Genomic DNA, 23,034 nt, shown 5'->3' with positions numbered 1-23,034 from the left:
TGACAAACGACAATGAGGGCCTCATGGGAAATCTGTGATATTTGGGAATGCATTAAGCTAAGGTCATTCTACTTTGTCAAAAACCCATAATGGGTAAGCTGGCCTCTCAGGAAGCTACTTCCCCAAACACAGGAAGGCAGTTCCTGGCCTGGCCTGGAAGGTGTGTGTGTGCGTGTGTGTGTGTGTGTGTGTGTGTGTAAGGGGGGGAGGGAGACAGAGAGGGGAAGGGAGAAAGGGAGAGAGAGAGAGGATGGTTTTTATTCTGGGTTGACACAGAAGTCACTGGTCATTCTCCCTGCCACATGAGATGATTCCCAAGTCTCCCATTGGGAGTTAAACCCTGCACCACTGACACCTCCCAGGAGAAAGGCCATCACTGTTTCTGGCTCCCCGAGCCTTGTATGCTCCCAGTGTAGGAAGCAGGGCAGGTGCAGCCTGGCTCTGGGGAAGATGCTGGACCAAGCTACTACACCCCGCAGACTGATGATACCGCTGTCAGCATGCCCACTCCAGGTCATCGGAAAAGCTCCACAGAGCTTAATAATTTAGCAAAATCATTCACATTCTAGGAACACAGCCTATTTTAATAAGCAGCCACTCACTCACCCAGCCCCGGGGCAATGGAGGCTGTGTAGTCTCCTGAGACAATGGAGCCACACTTCGGCAAACTCAGTGTTGACACAAGAATCCCAGGGTTCAGGGCAAGACCAGTGCCAACTTCTGCCCCTGCCTCTGGCAAGGGTCACAGGCAGGGGACTCCCCAGAGAGGTCAGAAGGGAGCGTCAAGCAGCCAGCTGAGGATGTGTTACTAAGTGGGTGACTACCATACACAAGGCGCTCTATCCTGGAATTGATGGGGTACAGACCAGAAATGCCTCACAGTTGTACCCTCCCCTCTTGGTGGGGAAGTTGGGGTGTTCATCCACCAACTTTCCATGTTGCTGGTTGAGGGTTCCCTGCTCACAGGTTATGAAGTTCATCGCTTTTAGCCAGAAAGAATGTAGCTCACAGCGTCTCAGACCACCAACATTAGAGAATTCCAGGAACACAGTATGGACCATGCACACACCTGCCCCATGGTCTCTCAGTAACAAGCTAGAGAGCCAGGTATCTACCCCCCCCCCATTCTATCCGCTGGGGAGGGCTTACCGATGCCGGGTGCACTTGAACCAGTTGAGTATATCTGCGCATCGTGTGTAGTAGATCTGATCAAAGGGGTGTGCATAAGACTCCTGCACAGTCACGGCATAGCTGAGGGCCAGACAAGATGGAAGCCATAGTCAGCAAAGGCCAAGCCCATGCCAGGACAACCTCCCTTCTCTGACTTGCCCAGCCCACAGTCCCAAGACCAGGATCCAGCTCTGACCTCCTCTCCCAGCTCCTGGACTCCTGCCCTGGATCTCAGCCATGACCCTAGGTCACATCTGTGCTGGCTAGCATTAACTGTCAACTCAACAGAAGCTAGAAATTAGCAGGAGGCTGTGCCTCTGAGCACACATGCAGGGCACATGGTATCCCAGTTAATGGGGGAGAAGTCCTGCCCACTGTGGGGGAACCATTCCCTGGGCTGGAATCCTGAACTAAGTGTATAAAAAGGAAAGAGTGAGTTGAGTAGCAGCATGTGGCCATTGTCCTCGGCTTCCTGGCTGTGGATAGGATGTGATCAACTCCTACTATGACTTCGCCACCATGCGGACTGCGAGCCAACACAAATCTTTTCTCTCATAAGTTGCTTTTGTCTAGATATTTTATTACTTTAATAGGAAAAGAAACTAAACCATAACGTTACTAACTTTTGACCCAGGCAAATTTTTTAAAATTCTGCTTCCCTTATCAGATAGTAAGCAGAGGAAGGTTTAAGTTTATTCTGCATGGTTCCAGAAGGCAGATTCCACAGGTCAAAAATATTTTATATTATCCTGGTATATTGGTATGCACCATACAGCCTCAAGTATAGAAGGTAGAGAATTTGCTGAGCCAGGAGCCAGCCTGGGCAACATACAAGATCATCTCTCTAAAGGAATAATGATGGTGTGTTTGTTCGCATTCTCATTGTCTTTAACGTGTGTGTATGGGAGATGCTCTTTAAAACAATTGTATCAATGGCCCCACAGCATACATGAAGAAACTGAAGCTAGGAGAGGCAGCTTGCTCAGCTGTACCAGTATTGAATGTCCCCATGATAATCCCTTTAATTCCATTCTTTTCTATGTGTTTGTGTACAGGAGTACATGAGTGTACAGGTGTGCTTGTATGTGTGCATGTGTGGGGTGGCCTAAGAACAAACAACCTTGGCTGTTGTCTCTCAAATGCCTGCCATCTTGCGTTATGAGACAGAGACTCTTACTGACTGGGAACTTGCAGAATAGACTAAGGTGGCCACAGTGAGACCCGGGGGTCCACCTATCTCTGTCTCCTCAGCACTGGGATTCCAAGAATTCATCACCATGTGTCTAGCTTGTTTGTTTAATGTAGGTTCTGGGAGCTCAAACTTGGGTACTCTTGCTTTCTAGGCCAACACTTGACCAACAGCCTCTTCCTGACTCTCTTATAAAGCAGGTAGAGGAATTAATCTGACTTTGAAAGATAAGGACACAGCATCACAGTCTAAGCAACTTCCCCTAGTTCTCCCAGCGACCTTCTCGTCTACTGCATCTCTAGCATAGCTGGGGCTACATAGAGTGCTTGTCTCCAGATCTTCCGAGGGAAGCAGTCATTGTCATCCTGCCTACTAGCTGTAACCTGGACCAGCAGGTGGAAGCCACATGAAGTCTGTTCTGGGCTTCATCGAAGCAGGCTTTTCCTTTGCCACCCTGGCGAGGTGACATGAAGTGGCACTACTGACGCATGTCTGCCGATATGCGGCACACACCTCCTGGGCAGGCTGGAGAGCGTGTCAGGAATTAATTGTCACGTAGACTGTATTCCATGTTTTCCCCAAAAGGCTCACTGACCTGGACCAGATGGCCAGGCTCAGGCTGTAAAAGCCCATCTGCTTCGCCTGAGGAAACTGTTGTTTCATTTACAAGAGGGCTGGATGCAGTGGGACCACAGTCTGCTCCCTGATGCCTGTGAGGCTAGAGGTCTGGAGTCCTGCAAGCAGGCCAGGAATGGTCAGCAGTGCTCAGACCCAGACAAGTGGTGAGTTCTGACAATCAGGATGGTAACGACGTCTCTGGGGTGGGTACCTGGGAGATGTGGTCCAGACATATAAGTCTAGGCAGGCATGGCCCACATCCCTGTTCATTGCTAGGTCTTAGGAAACAGGCAGGTCAGCACAGATTTTCTAAAATCCCACTGCACCGTGCTGTATTTTGCAAGACTGTCTCTTAGAAGGCAAATGAATGAGTCAGAGCCTGGGCCTGGAGGCCTGTGTGGGGCCTATCACTCACCAGCATGTCCTTAAACATGTCATTGAACTCCCGTAAGCCTCCATGTCCTCATTTGAAAATCTGTGACAAATATGAGGGACTTGGTGGATTACAGTGAGAATTAAAGGACAGGGACAGTAATCTGTACCTCTTGATGGAAAAAAGCAGTAAAAATGCTTACTGGATACATAGGAAGTGCTTAATAGATGCTAGCCTTCATCAGTGTGACATGCAATGATTTTCCTCCTGTGGTAGGCATGGAATGATTCTCCCTTACCATGTTGGGGGCAGGGAACAAGTCCTGCTACAGAATGGGCACCCCACCTTTGTTCACTTGGGGGTTCAGCTTGCTATTCCAGTGCTGACTGAGGTAAAGGAGCCAGTCCCCAAGGTGGCGGGCAGGGGGCCTGTTGATGTCATGGGGGTGGACTTAGCTTTGTAGGATCCCCAGAGCTGAGCAAGTCCAGCAAGAGCGCCTTGTACCAGTGCCAAGTCTCCAACCTGCAGTGTGTGCCCTGCTTTCACAGCCGGGTAGTTTAACACTGCTCACTTGCCAACATGCTAATGAGGGGCTAATCCGTCACAAAGCACCAGGATTTACCAACTGCACACGGGGGAGCAGGGGAGAAGGGCGGTGCACTACCCTGGGTTGTGTGGTAGAGGGACATAATTAACAAGGAGTCTTCCAGAGGGGCTAATCCAGCTGAGAAAGTATCCCCAAGTACTCTGAGGACCGGGGTGTGTTTATGGAATGGAACAGACTAGATACATCTAAACACAGTATCAGGGGATCTTGGTCGGAAGATCTAAGAAGAAGGAATCACAGACAGCTTCCTTCTCAAGGGTGGAGGGGAGAAACCTGGGTTTCACTCCTGGTTGGCTCCCTGTTCTCTCATGTAGGCCATGGCCTGAGCTGAGAGCTGCAGCCACCCAAGAGTCAGCTCACCCCGAACATTTTCACGTTCCAACCTTGTTCACTCTGGGCAGGGAGACAAGTAGAGTTTCACTTCAAGTTTGAATAGATTCATTATGGGTCCTGTTATAAGGGATGGCTCTCCGTAAGAGAGAGAGAAAGAGACCAAGACTCTTTCTTGGTCTTGGAAGAAGACACAGATGACCAAAGAGGCAGCAGGAATCCTAGAACCTGGCTACTTCAGTCTTGCCTGGCTGATGATGGACAGCTTCTCTGGGGAAGAAGGCCCCAACCACAGACTAAGGAGGAGTTCTGTCTATCAGTGAGGCTCCCTGAACACTGGGGAGCAAAGGCTTAGATTCACCAACCAGGAGGAAAGGGGAAAGTGAAAAAGATGGATCATGGAACACTGAATCTGAGTCCCTGGCCTGGGCTCAAGCACCCCTAGTAAGTCTCTGTGCCCGAGCTGATAATGACCCTGTCCTGAGCCAATGTTGTCAATGTGAAGACAATGACTGCCAAGCACTGTCAGGAACCTGGCTCCCTTGCTCCTCCCATGAGCCTGTGAGGTGAGAATGTTTACTTGCCTTGCTGAATAGACCTGGTTGTGGGATCACAGTTGTTTAGAGGCTCCCCCAAGGGGCACAGCTGGCAGGTAGAAAAATACACCCTGAAGTCTTCACAGATGTTTTACATTCTTTCCAGGGCACCACAAGGCATCTTTGCTTTAGCCTTGATGTCATCACAACTCTACATTGGACATCCAGCCACCAGATAACACACGGGAGCAGGTGCTGTCCCTCTTCTCCCCCCCCCCCAGTCTTCTTGGCCTACGGGTGTCTAGGCTACCCCAGTGCCCTGTCTTGCCTCGACGAAATGTTTCTCTCTGCCCAGAGACTGGCGATCCATCCTCATGGGCCTATCTTGCTTTCCCTCCTCCACCATCCATTTCCCTCATCGGGTCTCCATCTTAATTTTACTCATTTGATTTATTAGTGTCTAAGTGGCAGAGTCATCCTGGTCAGCATGGCCAATCAATTCCAGGGTTTAATTCAGTTTTTCCTGATTGGGTCTCTGGTCACTGTCTTTCTGCTCACCAAAATCAATACTTTAACCTTGGGCTTCAAAGTCAGACCTATCTGCAGGGACCTAGCCTAGACACTAGTACTCACTGCTGCAGCCTATATGCGGCAGGCTCCCCTGCTGTGGTCCTGCCACCCTGCCTGAGCTAGCTTCATCTGGCCCTGCCACTCCTGCCCTGATCAAACCAAAACCAGAAGCTCCCCATCACCTCCTGGCAGGCCCTGGCTGTTCCTCCATTCTGCCATTGCTACCAGTCCTAAGAGATTATGACCGACATCCCAGAGTTCAAGATAAGACATCTAGGACCACAATCCATACCTCCTCTTGCCACCACTCTGGCTGTAGACAGAGACAGAACTCCCCAGGCCTCTACTTCCTCATCTGTAAATGGGTGTGTAGTAGCTGATACTGATTGATTGCCAACTTGACCAGAACTAGAGGCAAACCTAGAAGGCAAACTAGTCATCTAGAAGGAAAATCTCCATCTGTGGGGGATTTCTAGACTGGGTTAACTGAGGTTGGAAGACTCTACCTAAAGGAGGGCAACTACGTTCCATGGACTGGGGTTCTGAACTGAATAGAAAGGAGAGAGAGAAGTGAGCACAAGTGTTTATCTCTCTGCTTCCTGCGTGTGAGCCACTGCCTGCCACATGTGAGCCGCTGCCGCATGTAAGCCACTGCTGTGTGTGAGCAGTTGCTGCATGTGAGCTGCTGTCGTGTGTGAGCTGCTGCTGCATGTGAGCCACTGTCACGTGTGAACAGTCACCTCACACTCCTGCCACTGTGCTTTTCCTGCATGATGTTCTGTACCCTCAAACCGTGAGTCAAAATAACCCTGCCTTTTCTCAGCTGTATTTGTCAGATGTTTGATCATAGCATGAAAACAGTCTCTAGTACAGGATGGGGATACAAAGGAGGAAAGGACAGGACAGCCCAACCGGGTGTGGTCACCTGCTGTTCACATGCCACCACCTTGTCCTCCCATGGCCCTGGGTTTCAGAAATCCACCTTGCTTTACCCTGTCCTTCAGTCTGAGATGCCCTGACCTGTCTTCACCTCATTGTTGGACGTCAGGCCTTCCACAGCCAGCTGCTGCCTCTCCTGCCTCTGGCATTTCTCCATAGTGCCACACCCAGACGGAGCCCTCCAGGGAACGCCAGCTTACCTCTCCCAGTGGCTACACACATTGGGGTCCTCAGGGTTCAGAGTGAGGGCGGCTTGCAGAAGGGAGATGACAAGGAGGCCCACCGTGGATGGCGCCATCAAGCCCTGTGTGGGAGAACAGAGAAGAAAGCGGCTTACTCAGACTTCCTGTTGCAGCTTCTGTTTGGTGCTAAGACCAGTCCTCCCTCAAACCAGATGAAGAGATACTAAACAGGCCGGGGTTCCCACAGCGGCCACATGGTAATGAGCATGGGATTTCACATCATTGACTAACATGGAGACAGCTCTGAGTAACTGAAGGAGGGAATCTTGAGTCACGGGTCCAAGACCTCCCCAGGAAGAAGCCCACATGCAATACATAGGCTAAAGTTTCTCCATATTCAGAGAACCACCCTGTCCCCCAGCCCCAAGTCTATCCTTGATACAGAAACTTGGATCTGGCCATTGTAGAGTCAAGGCTCTTCCCTCCTCCACCTCCTCCTCATCTCTGGTAAGGCTGGGTAATCCCATCCCCTCCTGCTCTTCCTATGCTAAGAAAGAGAAGTAACGTAACTGCGTGGCCAGCGGGAACACTGAACTGAGACAGCACTTCTGAGCATGTTGGGCACCAGCCACCCGGAACACTAGGCCTCTGATTCTCTTTCCTCCTCCAGGATACCGGTTCCTTGGTGTCACCAAATAGCACTCCCACTGTGGGAAAAGGGGCTGGGACAGTTGAATAACAGGGCTTTAAGGAAGAGATGGGCCAGGTATCAAGGCCCCTGAAGTATCACTGAACAGTAAGTACTTAATGCGGCTACACAGTTCCAACTCCCTTGTCTCCTAAGTGAGAGATCCCCAATACAGAGCTGCTTAAAGAGGAAGGAGAGTGAGCCATGAGGGGGGTGGGGCCAGGACTGAGTGGCCCCTGTCCTTACTCTCCAAGACCTTATAATCTTACACTACAGCTTTAGAGAATGCCTTCTAGTCTAAATGTCCCCACCTGATAGGCCACTGACCTTGGAGACACAGGAGAGTGAGGACACGTCCAAAGGGGCTGGACCCCATGAGCCCCAGTGTCCGCTATGAGCTGACCCCACACCGTGACTTATGGCAGAGGTGCTATTATGATTTATTTAAAGGTTTTAATGAATCCAGGGCAGCTTTTCTTTTCAACCATTGACACTAAGAGAAATACAATTTCCATTAAGCAGGGCTGAGGGTGTTCTGGAAAACATTTTGACATTGGAAATCAGTCCTCAGATTTGAAATGGTTGGATAGCTAGCCCACAGGCCCTGCGTTCTTAGATGAGGGCCATTTATCCTCCTTGGGAAACAAACAAGAATGGCGTGTATTTACACTCATCTGCAGACACGGTACTCCATGCGACCTCTTCTCCTAGACGCTTAACTGTTCTGCTCCCACCTCAGGCATTCCTAGTTAAATCCTTTCTTTAGAACCGCCCCCCCCCAACTACAAGCAAATCATCACAAACTCTGTGTAACCATGGGTTCTAAATTAATAACTAATGAGGTTGTACTGTCTCCATACATTTTGGTAATCACCCAGCTGAGTGCAGATTTAGCCAGAGATCAAGGGCATCTACAGACCCCTTGGGGGCAGGAAGGGTGACCCTGCCGCTTCTCTCTAAATTGGCAGAATCCAAGAAGTGCAGCTACTCTCCCAGTCCCATCATCTGCCCTCCCTGGTTTAGCAGCCGAGACTCAGCAACCACTACACACAGCCTAGAGTTCACACAGCATGGCTTGAGGATGACGGCCAATGTCAGCCATCCATCCTACCTCTCCATTCTCCACTAGGCGATTCAAGTAGATTCAGAATGGGACACCTAGTTCTGGGGAGAGTTGGAGAGTCAGGAGGGACGGGAGCATCTTTTTCCATGGAGGTCTGAGGAAGAATGAATGATACGCACAGAACTCAGGAAGGTAGGTGAGTCTTGAATGACCACTACAGAGTGTCTTGTCCCTGTCCCCATGTGACCCTAATATATGCTTGGGCAGATCCTGTTAGTTTCAGCCTCTTCCTCCAAAGGACCTGAGATGGCACCTTTAAATTTAGAAGGCTTTGGCTATCAAAGGAGTGGGCCCAAGACGAGAGGAGATGGATCCTCTGGCTCCTGGGGACCCACAGTGAGTGGAAGGGTTACTTGGATCATAGCCATCATAAGGAAGTTCTTAAGAAGTCTTCACTATGCTGGGAGTGGTGGCACACACCTTTAATCACAGCACTTGGGAGGCAGAGGCAGGTGGATCTCTGAGTTCTAGGCCAGCTTGGTCTACAGAGCGAGTTTCTAGACAGCTGAGTCTACACAGAGAAATTCTGTCTTGAAAAACACAATAACAACAAAGTCTTCATTCGAGCTTTTCTTGCCTTGTCGGGTCTGAATAGCTCAGTGTAGGGGACTCTTAACTGGCAGGAGTCACTGGAGACTGACCACGGCAGAGAAGGCGATGGTTGTCTGGATGGGCACACTGGAAGAGGAGATGGATGGTGTGGGAAAACGGTACTCAGACAGAAAGTCCGAGGCCTGAAATGTCAAGTCTCATCAGGGCCATGTCCAATTCTGATAGGAGTAGGGAGAGAAGGATGTCCGACATTAGGGGCACAATGATGATGTACCTCAGACCCCCTAACACTCAGACTCTTCCTGGAACCTAGCCAAGCCTGAGATGTATCCTGGGCGGTGGGTATGACTCAATAGTACATCAATTGCGCCGTGTGTGCAAGACCCTGCGTTCCATTTCCGGCACTAAAACCGACCAGCCAGTCAGCCAGTCAGTCAATCGAGACCCTACAGAGATAGCTTAGTGAGCCTGCTTGCTGCATTAGCGTGAGGTCCTAAGTTTGGATCCCCTGCACCAGGACAGGTGGAGACAGGGAGATCACTGAGGCTTGATGGTTGCAAGTCTAGTTCTGGATTCGCCAAGAGACTCTGAATCAAGGGGATAAGGTGGAGAGTTATAGAACAGGACATCTGATGTCCTCTCCTGGCCTCTGTGAACATATGGGTATGTGATCCTGTACACAGACACAGACAGACAGACAGACAGACAGACTCTCTCTCTCTCTCTCTCTCTCTCTCTCTCTCTCTCTCTCTCTTCTCTCTCTCCTCTTTTTGTCGGGTGGGGTTTCCTCACTCCTGCTCCACTCTCCCTCAGCCTGCTCTTCATCTTCGGCACCATCTACTACCCAGCAGGGCTTGACAAAGGTCAGGACCATTGATAACACCCCTATTAGCCCCCAGACAGTGACAGCAGAGGCCCCACGCTCCAGTGTGGTCACCTGCCTTCCCTGCTATCATCCTAGCAAGTGTCCTTTATCTTTCTGATGTGTTGTAAGCAATCAGTGGTGGCAGAGAGAGCCCTACCCCCACTCCAGGCACTGACTCTCAAACAATATCGCCTTATCTCTGACACTTCAGTTGAGAAGACAGAAAAGCAGCCAGGAAAAAAATCTGTCACCATGTGAGAACAACTCCTGCCCAGTCTCTTTAGTGGGACTTCCCAGGAGCTCTTGGGGAGCACCTGAACCAAAGACATACGCTTATGAGATGACCAAGGGACAATCAATCCTGCCACCGTGGTTATTAGATGACTCCATTTGGAGTGACAGAGGTTAACGTATCAGGCACCACGGGGACATTAATAATTAAATAAGAAAATGCCCCAGGATCATTTCCAAAGGAGACACACGTAAATAAGTCATCTGGCTTCTTCTCTCTGTCCCTTCTCCCTGCGTGCTAAGAGGCAGAGAGAGGAGCTGGGTTCCAGAGTTAGGGAACCCCTCCTGCTTCAGAGTGTGGGAGGCATTGTCTCTGATGAATGGAGAAACAGAGAGGTCACCAGGTGGTGTGACTCACACCTGCCAGTGGGGTCTAATCAGTTCATGTCCCTGCCATGGTTTAAATTAAAGAAGGTCCCTATAGCACCTGCCTATGCCTGAAAACCCAAAGAAACCTCACAAATTGGCTGAGGCCCACTAAACAAGATGGAGAACAGCAAGTAGAGAACCTGGGAAAGCCTGGGTAGAGTAAATGAGCCTTGGGACAGGTAGAGCACTGAAAAGTGGAGGCAGGTGCACACACTGTACCGATGCAGCAGGTGGCATTGGAAGAGCCAGGAGGGAGAAGCTTACACAGTGGCCGAATGGAAGTGTTGGGGAGTGTTCTACAGCTTACGGGCATAGTAGAGTCCTGTGAGAACATGACAGAAATGTCTCAGGTAAGCGGATAATCTCAGCTGCCTGCTGAGTCTTTCCCTGCAGGAGCCACGGTGCAGGGTGGATCAGCACAAACCTCAGGCTCTGAAAGGACCTAAGGAGAGAGACCTTTCTAGTGGCACAGTCAGCTGGGTGAGCAGAGCTCCTTATGGTCCCAATGTGAGAGACTTCGCTTCTCTTCTTCAAGGTCAAGTTGACCAGGAGGCCTGAATCATGCCAGTTCATGGTTTGCTCCGACGCTTCAGGACCTCCTAGGTTGCCACTGGGTATCTTAAGAGACACTGATCTTGGGCAAGGGATGTGCCTCAGTCTGTGGAGTGTCTGCTTATTGTGTCTCAAGAACTAGACTCACTCCCCAGCACCGCACAGATTGAACACGGTGGTGCTAATGCCAGCATACAGGAAGTAAAGGCAGAAGATCAGAGGTTCAAGGTCATCTTCAACAACATATTAAGTTCAAGGTCAGCCGAAAATATATGAAGCTCTTAGAGAGAGACAGAGACAGAAATACACAGAGAACAAGATCAAAACATGGACCATGTAGCAAAGGAACCCCTCATCCCTACCCAAGGAGTTCTGGCCTAGGTTGCCCATGCAGACTGAGCCAACTTTGGCCATGTTGACATCCATGGGACGCCTCTGTTCTATCTTTGGTTTGCTCAGGCCAGCACCTGTGGAGTCCAGACTGTCCCACACCTGACCAGGCACCAGGGGCTCTCTTAGTCAATGTGCAGAAACTGGGACAGAGAGGAGATAGACAGATGGCCCAGGGACCTATTGCTACAAAGTTCATCTGCACAAAACTCCTACAGCCTGCTTCATCTCTCCTACCTGCCTTATTCTGAAGGTGCTAAAATCTCATACACTGAAGCCAGAGTCATGTCCCTAGACCCTCCTTCTCTCTGTATCCCTTCCAATGAGTTCTTCTTTCTCAACCAATTTGCATTGGCATCAGGGGTGGCAGCAGTCAGACCCCATTTTATGGACCCCTAAACTCCTGATCCTCCTGCTTCTACTTCCACAGTGACTGGGACTATTTGGCTTAGGTAGTGACTGGGATTGAACCCAGGGCTTCCGGTATACTAGACAGACACCCTACCAACTGAGCTACTCACCAGCACTGTTTTATGGGCCTTGAAAAGGTTCTTCTACTACATCAAAGGGGTTGGAGTATAATGACTGCTTGGAATGCATGCAGAGACACTGGGGAAAGCATGTGCCCTAGTTTTCTGTTACTTGATAAAACACTCTGGGCCAAAAGCGCCTTAGAGAAAAGGGTTTATTTCACTTACATCTCATAGAGGGAAGTCAGGGCACAAACAAAAGGAGGTTATATTCCTGAAGGAACGTTGCTTGCTAACTTACTCAGGTTCGTGCTTAGCTAGATTCCTTATACAGACTCAGGGAATGGTGCCTCCCACAGTGGACTAAGTCTCCTATCTACTAACAGCCAAAAAAGTCCCCAGTAGATAAACCTGATAAACACAATTACTTAACTGAGAATCCTTTTTAGAAAGTAATTCTAGGCTTTATCAAGTTGACAATTAATGTTAACTAGAACACAGTGCACGAAGACTCACAGTGCTTGTCCTGGGTCCTGGATAGGGCAGGGAAAGCACACATTTGGGGTCCCTACAGAAGTCACCCCTCCAAAGCTGTTCTGTAACTACCACCCAGACACAGCCTCCTTATTATCTCTAGCCCTAAAAGCCAGTCTTATTTATCTCTTCACAAACCCTTGCCCTTGCCCCATACCAGCAGAACATTTGGGGCAGGCATTTCCGCCTGCTGCCTTCACGTCTGTGTTTCCACACCACAGAGCACTGCCTGCATTTGAGAGGGATTCTCAGGTCATCTCAGGTCATCAACAACTTAACTGAGTCTACAGTCAGCCTCTGCCTCCACTCACCCCAAGCCTTAAGAACATGCACCTGTCTCATCTGACAGAAGATACCACTCATCCCATGTCATTCTATGAGGAGCACACAGCACACAGGAACACCAGTCTGTTGGCATCAGTTATCATGGGCACCCGTGACATCCTGAGTGTGATTCAGAGCCCTCTGTCTGGGCCTCCCCATCAGCACCGGCACTTGCCTGCCTGGGGAGGCGACACAAGGCAGGCATTGAAGGCTGGTCAATAGCTCCCACTGCAAATGAGGACGAATAACCTCCTGAGCGGCCCATGAAAAGGAACTTTCAGGACCAAGGGCGGCAGAAGCTGGGACTGATTGTGCACGCACCTCACATCCCTCGCAGCATGTGGGTGCGGAGAGAACTCTAGCTTCTATTTATAGGGCATACACACACTTCTGCTGTCTTCTGAATAAAGCAGAAAAGCCAAGTTTGTACACAGGAGGCCAACGCCAAGGTGACTGTCCAGTCTGGCCACCCCTCTCCCTTTCCCTGGCCCTGTTCTCAGGTGCTTCACCATCCCCAGACCTTGCTCTGTTTTCCAGACTCACTGGGGTCTGATCAGAAGAAGACTAGAGAGGAAAGGAGGGGCCTCCGCAGCCCAACACTAAGAGGCTCTGTCTTTGCCCTGAGGAAGCCTCCTGCCCCTAGTAATCCCACCAGGGGCTGACTTTATGTTGATAGCTTTCTAATTTCCCTATACAAAAATAAATCAATGAAACCAAACCTTTAAAAATAAATCCACATCTCCTAATCTCCAAAAGAGTGAGAGTGTTCCCTTGACCTCAGGAGTGCAGAGTTCCCGTGCCAATGCTGCAGCCCTGATAGGTGCCTGCCCCTCAGGATAAATCAGAGGGCCTTGCAGTCCCCTCCCCAGACATGTTAAATGTCTTCCTCTGAAGCTGGGCTCCACCACCCTGATAAATCCTGTTTTCCCCTTACCTAGGAAGCCTCACACTGCAAATCTCAAGAATGACGCTAGGGAGGCTGCCAAGGACCATTCATCAGGATCGGAAGACTGCCCTGTCCCCTTCATCCCCTGCCCTGCCAAACGCAAGTAGCCCTGACATCAGCCAGGCTGGAAAGAGAGCGTAGCACACCCATGGGACTAAGGAGACATCTCCAAACTAATCAAGTGCTGGCCTCCTGCCCCATTCCAACAGCTCTGGGTTCCGCCCGCCCCCAACTCCGTGCTCCCCACTCCCGAGCAGGCAGCCTCATATCTACCCATGGCCTCCAGCCCTGCGAAGATGAAGGCAGAAACTTATCTGTGTTCTCAGACCATCCTATTTCTCACAAAGCAATTATCTCCATCTTTCCATTTCTTTGCAAATCAGGGCACACTCAACCAGGCCAGCTACTCCCCTCACTCCCTGCGTGCCTGCCCACTGTGTCTGCTGCTTTCCAGCTTCCAGGTTCTAAGAACCATAGGAGTCCCTTGTGCCCAGGTACCAAATCATAGCTCCATCCTCAAAACCTCCCAGCCATGCTATAAACATCCAGGGAATGGGGTCATCCTGGTGGGTCAAATTCCATTCCTGTTCACTTCTCAAACCACAAGGTGTAACCAGTGAACTGAGGTATTGGGTCCTCGAGAGTCATCCATGTGTCTCCAAGATGTGACTATGTCATCTGAACAGCAAGCCATAAGGTGTCAAAACTGGCCCAAGGACACCGAACAGCATCTGCTGTCCAACATTTTATGCCCCAGGAGGGGAGGTGATTTCCTCAGGGACGGGAGGCAGGGAGACTTCAGGGTTCACGTAAAGAACAGGAGTTAGCAGGGATGAGTTCAAAACCTAATAGCGATAGGATTACATAACCCAGGGAAAACCATTGCCTGCACACCCCCAACACCCCCATCCTCTCCTCCTTTTTTTTTTAGATAGGGCATCAGGTAGCCTAGGCTGACCTCACAACTTTCAATTTCCATTCCCTTTGCTTCAGTTCTGAGATTACGAGTATGAGCCACCACACCTGGTTTCTGTGGTGCTTGGGATGGAACGCAGCGCTTTGCATAGGCTGGGCAAGCATCCAAACAGCTGAACCACATCCCAGGCCAGGGTTCATGTTTTCCATGGACTAACATCACGATGCTCTGAAAGCCACACAGTGCGAGCAGGTTCTGCCCAGAGATGTTCAATAAATATTCATTTGCTCACAACACATAGCCTCCACCTCTGAAACCCTTGCAGCTCTGTAATTTTGGCTTCCAGAGTTTCTAAGAAGCCAGAAGAAGAAAAATTGTGGATGGGAAAATCTCTTGCTGGAGCACCTGTGCTCAGCTGGGCAAAGGTGGGGCTGGTCAGGGTTGATCCTAACAACAGCTACAAGGTGAGCTCCATCCTTCATCTGTCCACTGAGACACAGTGAACACTGGGGTGACTCCGGCACGGTCCAGCTCCAGAGCCCAAACACCTGCTGCAGGTATGTGGGAACGCTGGCAAAGGCAGGGCCTCATGGAAGAGGCTGGCTCAAAGCATCAAGGTGTTTCCCTGCCTGCAAGAAACCTGGGGCAAGAACAGTGGGAAATCCGACCTTTGCTCTGATCAATGTTCCATAGCCTGGCATCCCTACTGATCAAGGCCAAAGGCAGGCAAAAAAACAGTCTTAAAGAGGTGTAGCCCTGGAGCAACGTAAATTGCGGTACCCACAGGGGCCTCCGTGAGTCACCTCCAGCATGCCTACTCACACAGCGTGAGTACTGGACCCATGGATGAAAAATGTGTATGGTAGGAGGGGTGGCTGAGGCAGGAGGATCACATGAACCCAGGGATCTGAGATCAATCTGGGAGTCATAGTACTCAAAAACAAAAAGAAAAGAACTTGCATATCTATGGAGAGAAGCAGAAAGATCTAGAAGCTACAGACAGTGCTTTGTAGGGTCATCATATGGAGGAGGGAACGGGAAGACGAGGCTTGTGCTTCCTAAGCATTGTTGTTATGGTGGTGTCCGACATTCAGCATGATCATCACAGGCGTTGGGGTAGCAAAGATATGTAAAATAATTCACCGTCCACTGACTGATGCGGCCCGAAGATGCCCCTGATGGATCGTGATGTGGGGAACAAGGGGGGGGGGATGGACAAAAGAGCACAAACAGCAGCACCATGTTCCTGCAGAGTGCCCCTGGCATGTGAACTGGCTGGAGGAGATGTCCCACTCAGCAGTCCTGAGGGACTGCAGCCCCTGGGGACACTGGCCCCTTTATGGAGCTCCCCAGGAGACCCTTGAGGCCGTTTGCTGCGGGGAGCACACCACCTCCAATGGATGGCCCAAGTCTTCTCAGTGCGCACATCTGGGCCGTGATTAAGAACATTATGCTATTTCAAAGACCCCAAATGATCAGATGAATGGAAAAATGGATGGTTAATGTAGATTTTTGTCGGCTCTATTCAGGATAACCCGTGGATCAGGTATTCGGATTTTAAAAGAAATATATTGCAGCCCTTTGTTCCCAATGCTGAGGATTTCTGGCTCAGAGCCTGGCCAGGTCAGCCCTGCTGGGCACTTCACCATCACCAAGGCAACAGCCAGCTCCATAAGGCCCAGAATCTCAGGTGGCTCCTGGGTCCCCAGCCCCAGTTCTGCATCTCACTAGCTGGGTGGCCTTGGGTGGGTCTCCTAACATCTGGAACCCAAACTTCTTCATCTGGGGATGGGGTAACAAAACAGCTCACTATGTCAATCTTTTTATTGATTGCTTGTTTAATTTGTTTACATTTTTATTTTATTTACTATTATTAAAAGTGTAAGAGAGAAAGATAGGGGGACAGACACGAGAGTCAGAGTAGACACATATGTGCCACAGCACTCATGGAGAGGTCAGAGGCCAACTTTGGGGAGCTGGTTCTTCCCTTGTACTGTGGATTCCAGGGGTTGAACTCAGGACATAATATTTGCACAGCAAATATGTTTCTACCCCTGAGCCCTGAGCCATGAGCCATCTCACTGGCCCTGGTATTTGTGTGTTTGTTTCTTGAGTTCTTTGCTGTCAGACATAATTTGTGAAGACTTTCCTCCATCCTACCGGCTGTCTCTTCACTGACTAACCACTTCCTTTGTGGTATGGAAGCTTTAATTTCATGAGGTCTCATCCATTAGTTGCTTCCTGAGGAAAGATTTTAAATAGGTATGTAAGATCATATGTATGTATAACAGGAGACTAGAGTGAGGGCTGGAGAAATGGCTCAGCAAGTAAGAAAGCTTGCTGTATAAGCACGAGGACCTGAGTTCAAATCCCCAGAGCCCATATAAAATGCCAGGGATGGAAGGTTGCATGTACTTGTAACCCACTGCCATGGGGAGTGGGTGCTGTGCGAACTCCTTCAGCCAATAGTCTTTTATTGTGAGGTATATACAAAAAGCATGAGCGGGGAGAGATTTCTGCTGGATTCGGTTCCCAGCTTCCAGTGCACACAGACGACTGCGGATCCCTACCCTTACTGTGAGTTTATCCCCAAATAAATAAACCTTTGTTATACTCCATTCTGGGCTATCATAGAACTCTTTGATATGCCTTCAAGTAGGGGGCATAGAGACAGAAGCTGGCTGGCTACCAGCCTAACTCAGGGCTCAGAGAGAGACCTTCTCTAAGAAATAGTGCGGAGAGCGGTGGGGCCGGGCACCTTCTCAGGCCTCCATGCACCCTTGTACACATACACACAACTCCCCCACCCTGCACATGAAACACAGGGCCAGGAAAGAACTCAGTCGGTGACGTACTTTACTGCAAGCACAGAGTCCTGAGTTCAATATCCAGAAGCACGTTTAAAAATAAACAAACAGCTTGGTGCCCCATTTTATAATTGGGTTGATTAGCCTTTTACGGTCTAGTTTCTTGAGTTCTTTATATATTTTGGAGATCAGACCTTTATCAGTTGCGGAGTTGGTGAAGATCTTCTCCCAGTCAGTGGGTTGCCTTTTTGTCTTAGTGACAGTGTCCTTTGCTTTACAGAAGCTTCTCAGTCTTAGGAGGTCCCATTTATTGAACGATGCCCTTAGTGTCTGTGCTGCTGGGGTTATACGTAGGAAGTGGTCTCCTGTGCCCATGTGTTGTAGAGTACTTCCCACTTTCTCTTCTATCAGGTTCAGTGTGTTCAGACTGATATTGAGGTCTTTAATCCATTTGGACTTGAGTTTTGTGCATGGTGATAGATATGGTTCTATTTTCATTCTTCTACAGATTGACATCCAGTTTTGCCAGCACAATTTGTTGAAGATGCTCTCTTTTTTCCATTGTATACTTTTAGCTCCTTTGTCGAAAATCAGGTGTTCATAGGTTTGTGGACTAAAGTCAGGGTCTTCTATTCGATTCCATTGGTCGACTTCTCTGTCTTTATGCCAATACCAAGCTGTTTTCAATACTGTAGCTCTATAATAGAGTTTGAAATCAGGGATGGTAATGCCTCCAGGCGATCCTTTATTGTATAAGATTGTTTTGGCTATCCTGGGTTTTTTGTTTTTCCATATAAAGTTGATTATTGTCTTCTCCAGATCTGTGAAGAATTTTGATGGGATTTTGATGGGGATTGCATTGAATCTATAGATTGCTTTTGGTAGAATTGCCATTTTTACTATGTTGAATTCTCAACAGAAGAAGTTCAAATGGCCAAAAGACACTTAAGATCATGCTCAACTTCCTTAGCGATCAGGGAAATGCAAATCAAGACAACATTAAGATACCATCTTACACCTGTCAGAATGGCTAAAATAAAAAACACCAATGATAGCATCTGCTGGAGAGGTTGTGGAGAAAGGGATACACTCATCCATTGCTGGTGGGAATGCAAACTTGTGCAACCACTTTGGAAAGCAGTGTGGTGGTTTCTCAGGAAATTCGGGATCAACCTACCCATGGACCTAGCAATACCACTCTTGGTAATATACCCAAGAGATACCCTATCATACAACAAAAGTATATGCTCAACTATGTTTGTAATAGCCAGAACCTGGAAACAACCTAGATGCCCTTAAATGGAAGAATGGATGAAGAAAGTATGGAATATATACATATTAGAGTACTACTCAGCAATCAAAAACAATGACTTCTTGAATTTTGCATACAAATGGACGGAAATAGAAAACACTATCCTGAGTGAGGTAAGCCAGTCCCAAAAAGAGGAACATGGGATGTACTCACTCATATTTGGTTTCTAGCCATAAATAAAGGACATTGAGCATATAATTCGTGATCCTAGAGAAGCTAAATAAGAAGGTGAACCCAAAGAAAAACATATAAGCATCCTCCTGAATATTAACCTTCATCAGGCGATGAAAGGAGACAGAGACAGAGGACCCACATTGGAGCACCTGACTGAAATCTCAAGGTCCAAATCAGGAGCAAAAGGAGAGAGAGCATGAGCAAGAAACTCAGGAACGCGAGGGGTGCACCCACACACTGAGACAATGGAGATGCTCTATCAGGAACTCACCAAGGCCAGCTGGCCTGGGTCTGAAAAAGCATGGGATAAAACCAGACTCGCTGAACATAGCGGACAATGAGGACTACTGAGAACTCAAGAACAATGGCAATGGGTTTTTGATCCTACTGCACATACTGGCTTTGTGGGAGCCTAGGCAGTGTGGATGCTCACCTTACTATACCTGGATGGAGTTTGGTGGTCCTTGGACTTCCCACAGGGCAGGGAACCCTGATTGCTCTTTGGGCTGATGAGGGAGGGAGACTTGATGGGGGAGGGGGAGGGAAATGGAAGGTGGCGGGGAAGAGGCAGAAATCTTTAAGAAATAAATTAATTAATTAAAAAAATAAATAAATGATAAAAAATAAAAACAAACAAACAAACAAATAACCCCAACAAACTATGCTGGCATAGACTTTTAATCCCAGCACTGGAAAGGCAGGAATAGCCTCTTGCCATGGACTCCAATAAACATGGTGAGTGGCAACCAAGAGTGCCTTCTGGTCTACACACACACACACGCACACACACATACTCATGCATGCACACACACATACACAGTACACATGCATGCATATGCTCATACACGGTAGAAGTAAAATTGTCTAGGGAGACAAAAGGGATTAGCAGAGGGGAGGGGCAAGAAAAGAGAGCAACGAGACTATAGAGGGGGTATATTTAATATATCAAATATATTTGTATATTTATATATAAATCTTTCAAATTAATTAATTTAAAAAACTGGTTCATAGGACAAGAAGTCAAGGAAACAAGAGTAGAAGCAGGGCCGGCGAACAGGTGGCTCCAGGCCCCAGCACATGCTTGGGCTGCTCACCAGCACAGCTCTCCAGATGAGGAGTGGAGGCAGGACCCCAGCACCGACAGTTCCTAGGCGTTGGCTGAGACTCTGGGCCCAGTGAAGAGCTGCCTCCCTGGGCTGCACCAGGTTTTCTAGAAAGGACAAAAAGGACTAGGAAGGAAGTCCAACAGGCCTCACTGACACACAGTAGAAGCTAGAGATGATTCCAAGGCTAGACCAGAGGCCAGCTTGGCTATGTCTGACCTGGGCCTGTGTTCAGGCTACTTTCTTTTGGAGGTATTTGTGACTGAACAATGACCCTGAGCTCGAGTTTCCTAGAGGGTAAACTGCTCTCTCACCTTCTAGAACTTGAGTGTTCCATGGGGCACATACTCTGTCCCTTGTTGTCCCAGGTTTAATTTGCTGAATGGCACAGAAGCCCCAGAGTCATTGTGTTCCTGGCCTGATTACTCCCTGTTTGTTTCAGTATTTTCCAGGAAATGGTTCATTAAGGCTAAAAGCACCTGCTTACAGTAAGAGGGGCATCATACAAAGGCCTTGTCACGGGTGCCCAGGAAGGACATTAATTAATGAAGGGAAAGTGACCAAACATATTATAAATTAAAGGTCTGAAAAGAAATATCTGACGCTTAGCGGATGATGAGAAAAGGCTGAAATTAAATGTATCTCCAGACCACGGCGGGGTTAAAAAAAATAGGAGGAAAAAAATTACAGAAGGTGACAGAGGTAACGATCTATTTCTGGAGCGACTAGAGCCTGGCTTCCATTAAGAGAATTATAAATCAATTGTGTTTTGTCTAGGGGCATATACGTGTGCTGTGTGCTAAATTAAAAAGCCCAACACGTCAGGTGGTTCCTTCCGAGGGGTCCATGGAACGATGCTAATGGAGGCGTTCAGGCCCACAAAGAGGTACGATGAGTTATGAGGAGGAGGTTGGGAGAGCTGAGCTGCTGGGTCACTAGTCAGACTGAGCAGGACTCAGGTCACCCTGAGCATCAGGATGGAGAAAAAATTGAAACCCTACCCCAATTAACTGGAACCTTCCATTAACTGGAAGGTGGCCATGTCCACAAGGACCCACCAGACAATGCACCATCCCAGAGTCGTCCAGAACAGCTCTTTTCCTCTCTGAAAAGAAGCACCCAGGGGCTGGGGCTTTGAGTCCCAGCACCATATAAAACCAGGTGCACTGGCGCAAGCCCGTATCTCAACACCTGGGAAGAGGAGGATCAAAAGTCCAAGGCCACCTTTCACTGCACTGAGAGGTCAAGGTCCGAATGGGATAGAGATTGTCTCAAGGAAGGAGGGGGAAGGGAAGACAACAGCAGTTTCCAGAACGTGTTGATCCTCCATTTACTCCACTTCACTTCCCTCTTCTCGTACCCACTCTGGAGGTCTCACCCTGAAATCATACAAAATGTCCTAAATCCAGAGGGATTTTACTCATGCTGGAAAGAAGGGATTACATACAAAAAGACTTTTGGAAGCTGGTCCCAGAACCACAGAAAACTGCTTAACTTTCAGCTCCAGGAAAGAGGCAGAGATTCATGCAGCTCTTCAAGGCAAAGCTAATGCAGGGAAGGTCCCTACCCAATGTCAGCTTTGCTCTGTTGCTTTCTGCTCCTTCCCCAGATATCCGTGGATTAACTTTAAAATGCTGAGTCACCAGTAGGTAGAAAATGGGGAACGCACGCCAAGACTAACCCTTGCTTCCCCTGTGCTCTAATTCCGATGTATGTCCACAAATTTCTAAATCTGCCATAATGCGTGTGGGGACTCAGAGGGGTGGGAAGGCCTCTGACACAGGTCCCCTCAGCTGCGCCGAGATGGGGAAGAAAAAGACAATGGCAGGGACAGTGGTGGGGAGCAGGAGAGTGGGAACCCTGTTAGCCAGCTAGAAAACTAGAGCTGGAAGTTCAAATTCAAGTGGACACTGGTTACTCCCAGCTCTGAGAATGACCTTTATTAGACCCAACCTGGATGTCCATGGAGCCAAAGAACATCCCAGCTATATACCCCAGCCACTGTGTCCCTACCAAATACCAGGGCTAAGGAGATATCTCCCGAAAGCCCACCCCAGGCAAGGCACTGGACTGGAACATGGTCTTCCCCACAACTCTGCTTAGTGGATGATGAGAAAAGGCTATAAGGTATTATAATCTCTACTGCCAGGTGACAGGATGAAGGTTTCAGGGAGATGTGGGTGAGTTAGGAGCTGGGGACTCCCATCCTGCGTGACCATCATTCTGCTCCCAGAGAGGCCTCCACCTTTTGGTTCTGGTTTGGTGTTGAGCTATTCTCCTGTAGCCTAAGCTGACTTCAGACTTACCATGTAGCAGTCAATGACCCTGAGCCTCCGATCCCCTGCCTTCGCCTCCCACGGCTGGGCTACAGGTGTGCACCTCCACTTCTGGTTGATGTGGTGCTGGGAGCTGAACCCAGGGTTCATGTATACTCAGCTCAGCTTAGGTCTCCATATTTTAGCCTTGAGCATGTGTGTGTGAGAGAGAGAAGGGAAGGTTAGGGAGAGAGAAGAGGAATGGGACCATCTCTGTGGATTCAAGCCTCCTCCACAAAATCCCAGGTCAGACCTCAGAGGACAGGGTCAGGCCAGCCACACCTATCAGTGCTACATGTCCTGTTAGCTAAGAGGAAACCCCTGTCAGCCAGGCTCGCGTTTGAATCACAGTGCCCCCAGCTTCCCACTGGCTGCTATCTCATGAGGTTTGACACACGGGGAAACGGGTGTTATAGGTTATAGTGCACGCCTTAGAGTACAAGGGATGGATACACTCTGAAGCCGGCTGAGATTTCAAAGTCCCTTTAGCTCTAATTTGAAAGCAGGGAGGACTGTGAGAGTAAACGAGCCTGGCAAACGACCCTCAGCACAGCCTCAGGAGATGAGGACACCCAACGTGCTGGCCCTGCATGGCTAAGCTTACAGTGTCCTGTGTGAATTCTTTGCTTGTGTCGCCCCTGGCCTAAAGACTTTCTTTGACAGCCCAGCCCTGGATCAGCGGTGCTCTGTGGAACCATGGAAGGAAATACAGGGTAGTCCTATGGCAGGCCTCCAAGGAGGGGGAGCTGGTACCTGACCCCCAGTCCTGGGGCTGGTCGCAGAGAAGCC

General features: G+C 49.1%; 1 protein-coding gene across 12 annotated transcripts in view; it reads right to left on the bottom strand.

Annotated features, from left to right (window-relative positions):
* Megf11 (multiple EGF like domains 11) overlaps positions 1 to 23,034 on the bottom strand; it is a 326,069-nt gene that overhangs the window by 204,350 nt on the left and 98,685 nt on the right. For 11 of the 12 annotated variants that reach the window (XR_009056973.1, XM_057766409.1, XM_057766413.1 and 8 more), the window contains exons 2-3: positions 6,533 to 6,636; positions 1,150 to 1,251 (exon numbers count right to left, since the gene is read on the bottom strand). Coding sequence is in view for 11 of the 12 variants with exons in the window: in XM_057766409.1 (XP_057622392.1) it covers positions 1,150 to 1,251; positions 6,533 to 6,630 (200 nt within the window). In the remaining variant the exon portion in view is untranslated. Of the gene's footprint in view, positions 1 to 1,149; positions 1,252 to 6,532; positions 6,637 to 23,034 lie in introns of those variants that run through there. The other variant, XM_057766420.1, reaches the window with a different exon arrangement.

The sequence above is a fragment of the Chionomys nivalis genome, chromosome 4 (genome assembly GCF_950005125.1).
Source record: "Chionomys nivalis chromosome 4, mChiNiv1.1, whole genome shotgun sequence".
In the NCBI taxonomy this organism is placed as follows: Eukaryota; Metazoa; Chordata; class Mammalia; order Rodentia; family Cricetidae; genus Chionomys; species Chionomys nivalis.
Note: the sequence above shows the minus strand (reverse complement) of the source record. Positions and strands in the feature narration are given on the sequence as shown.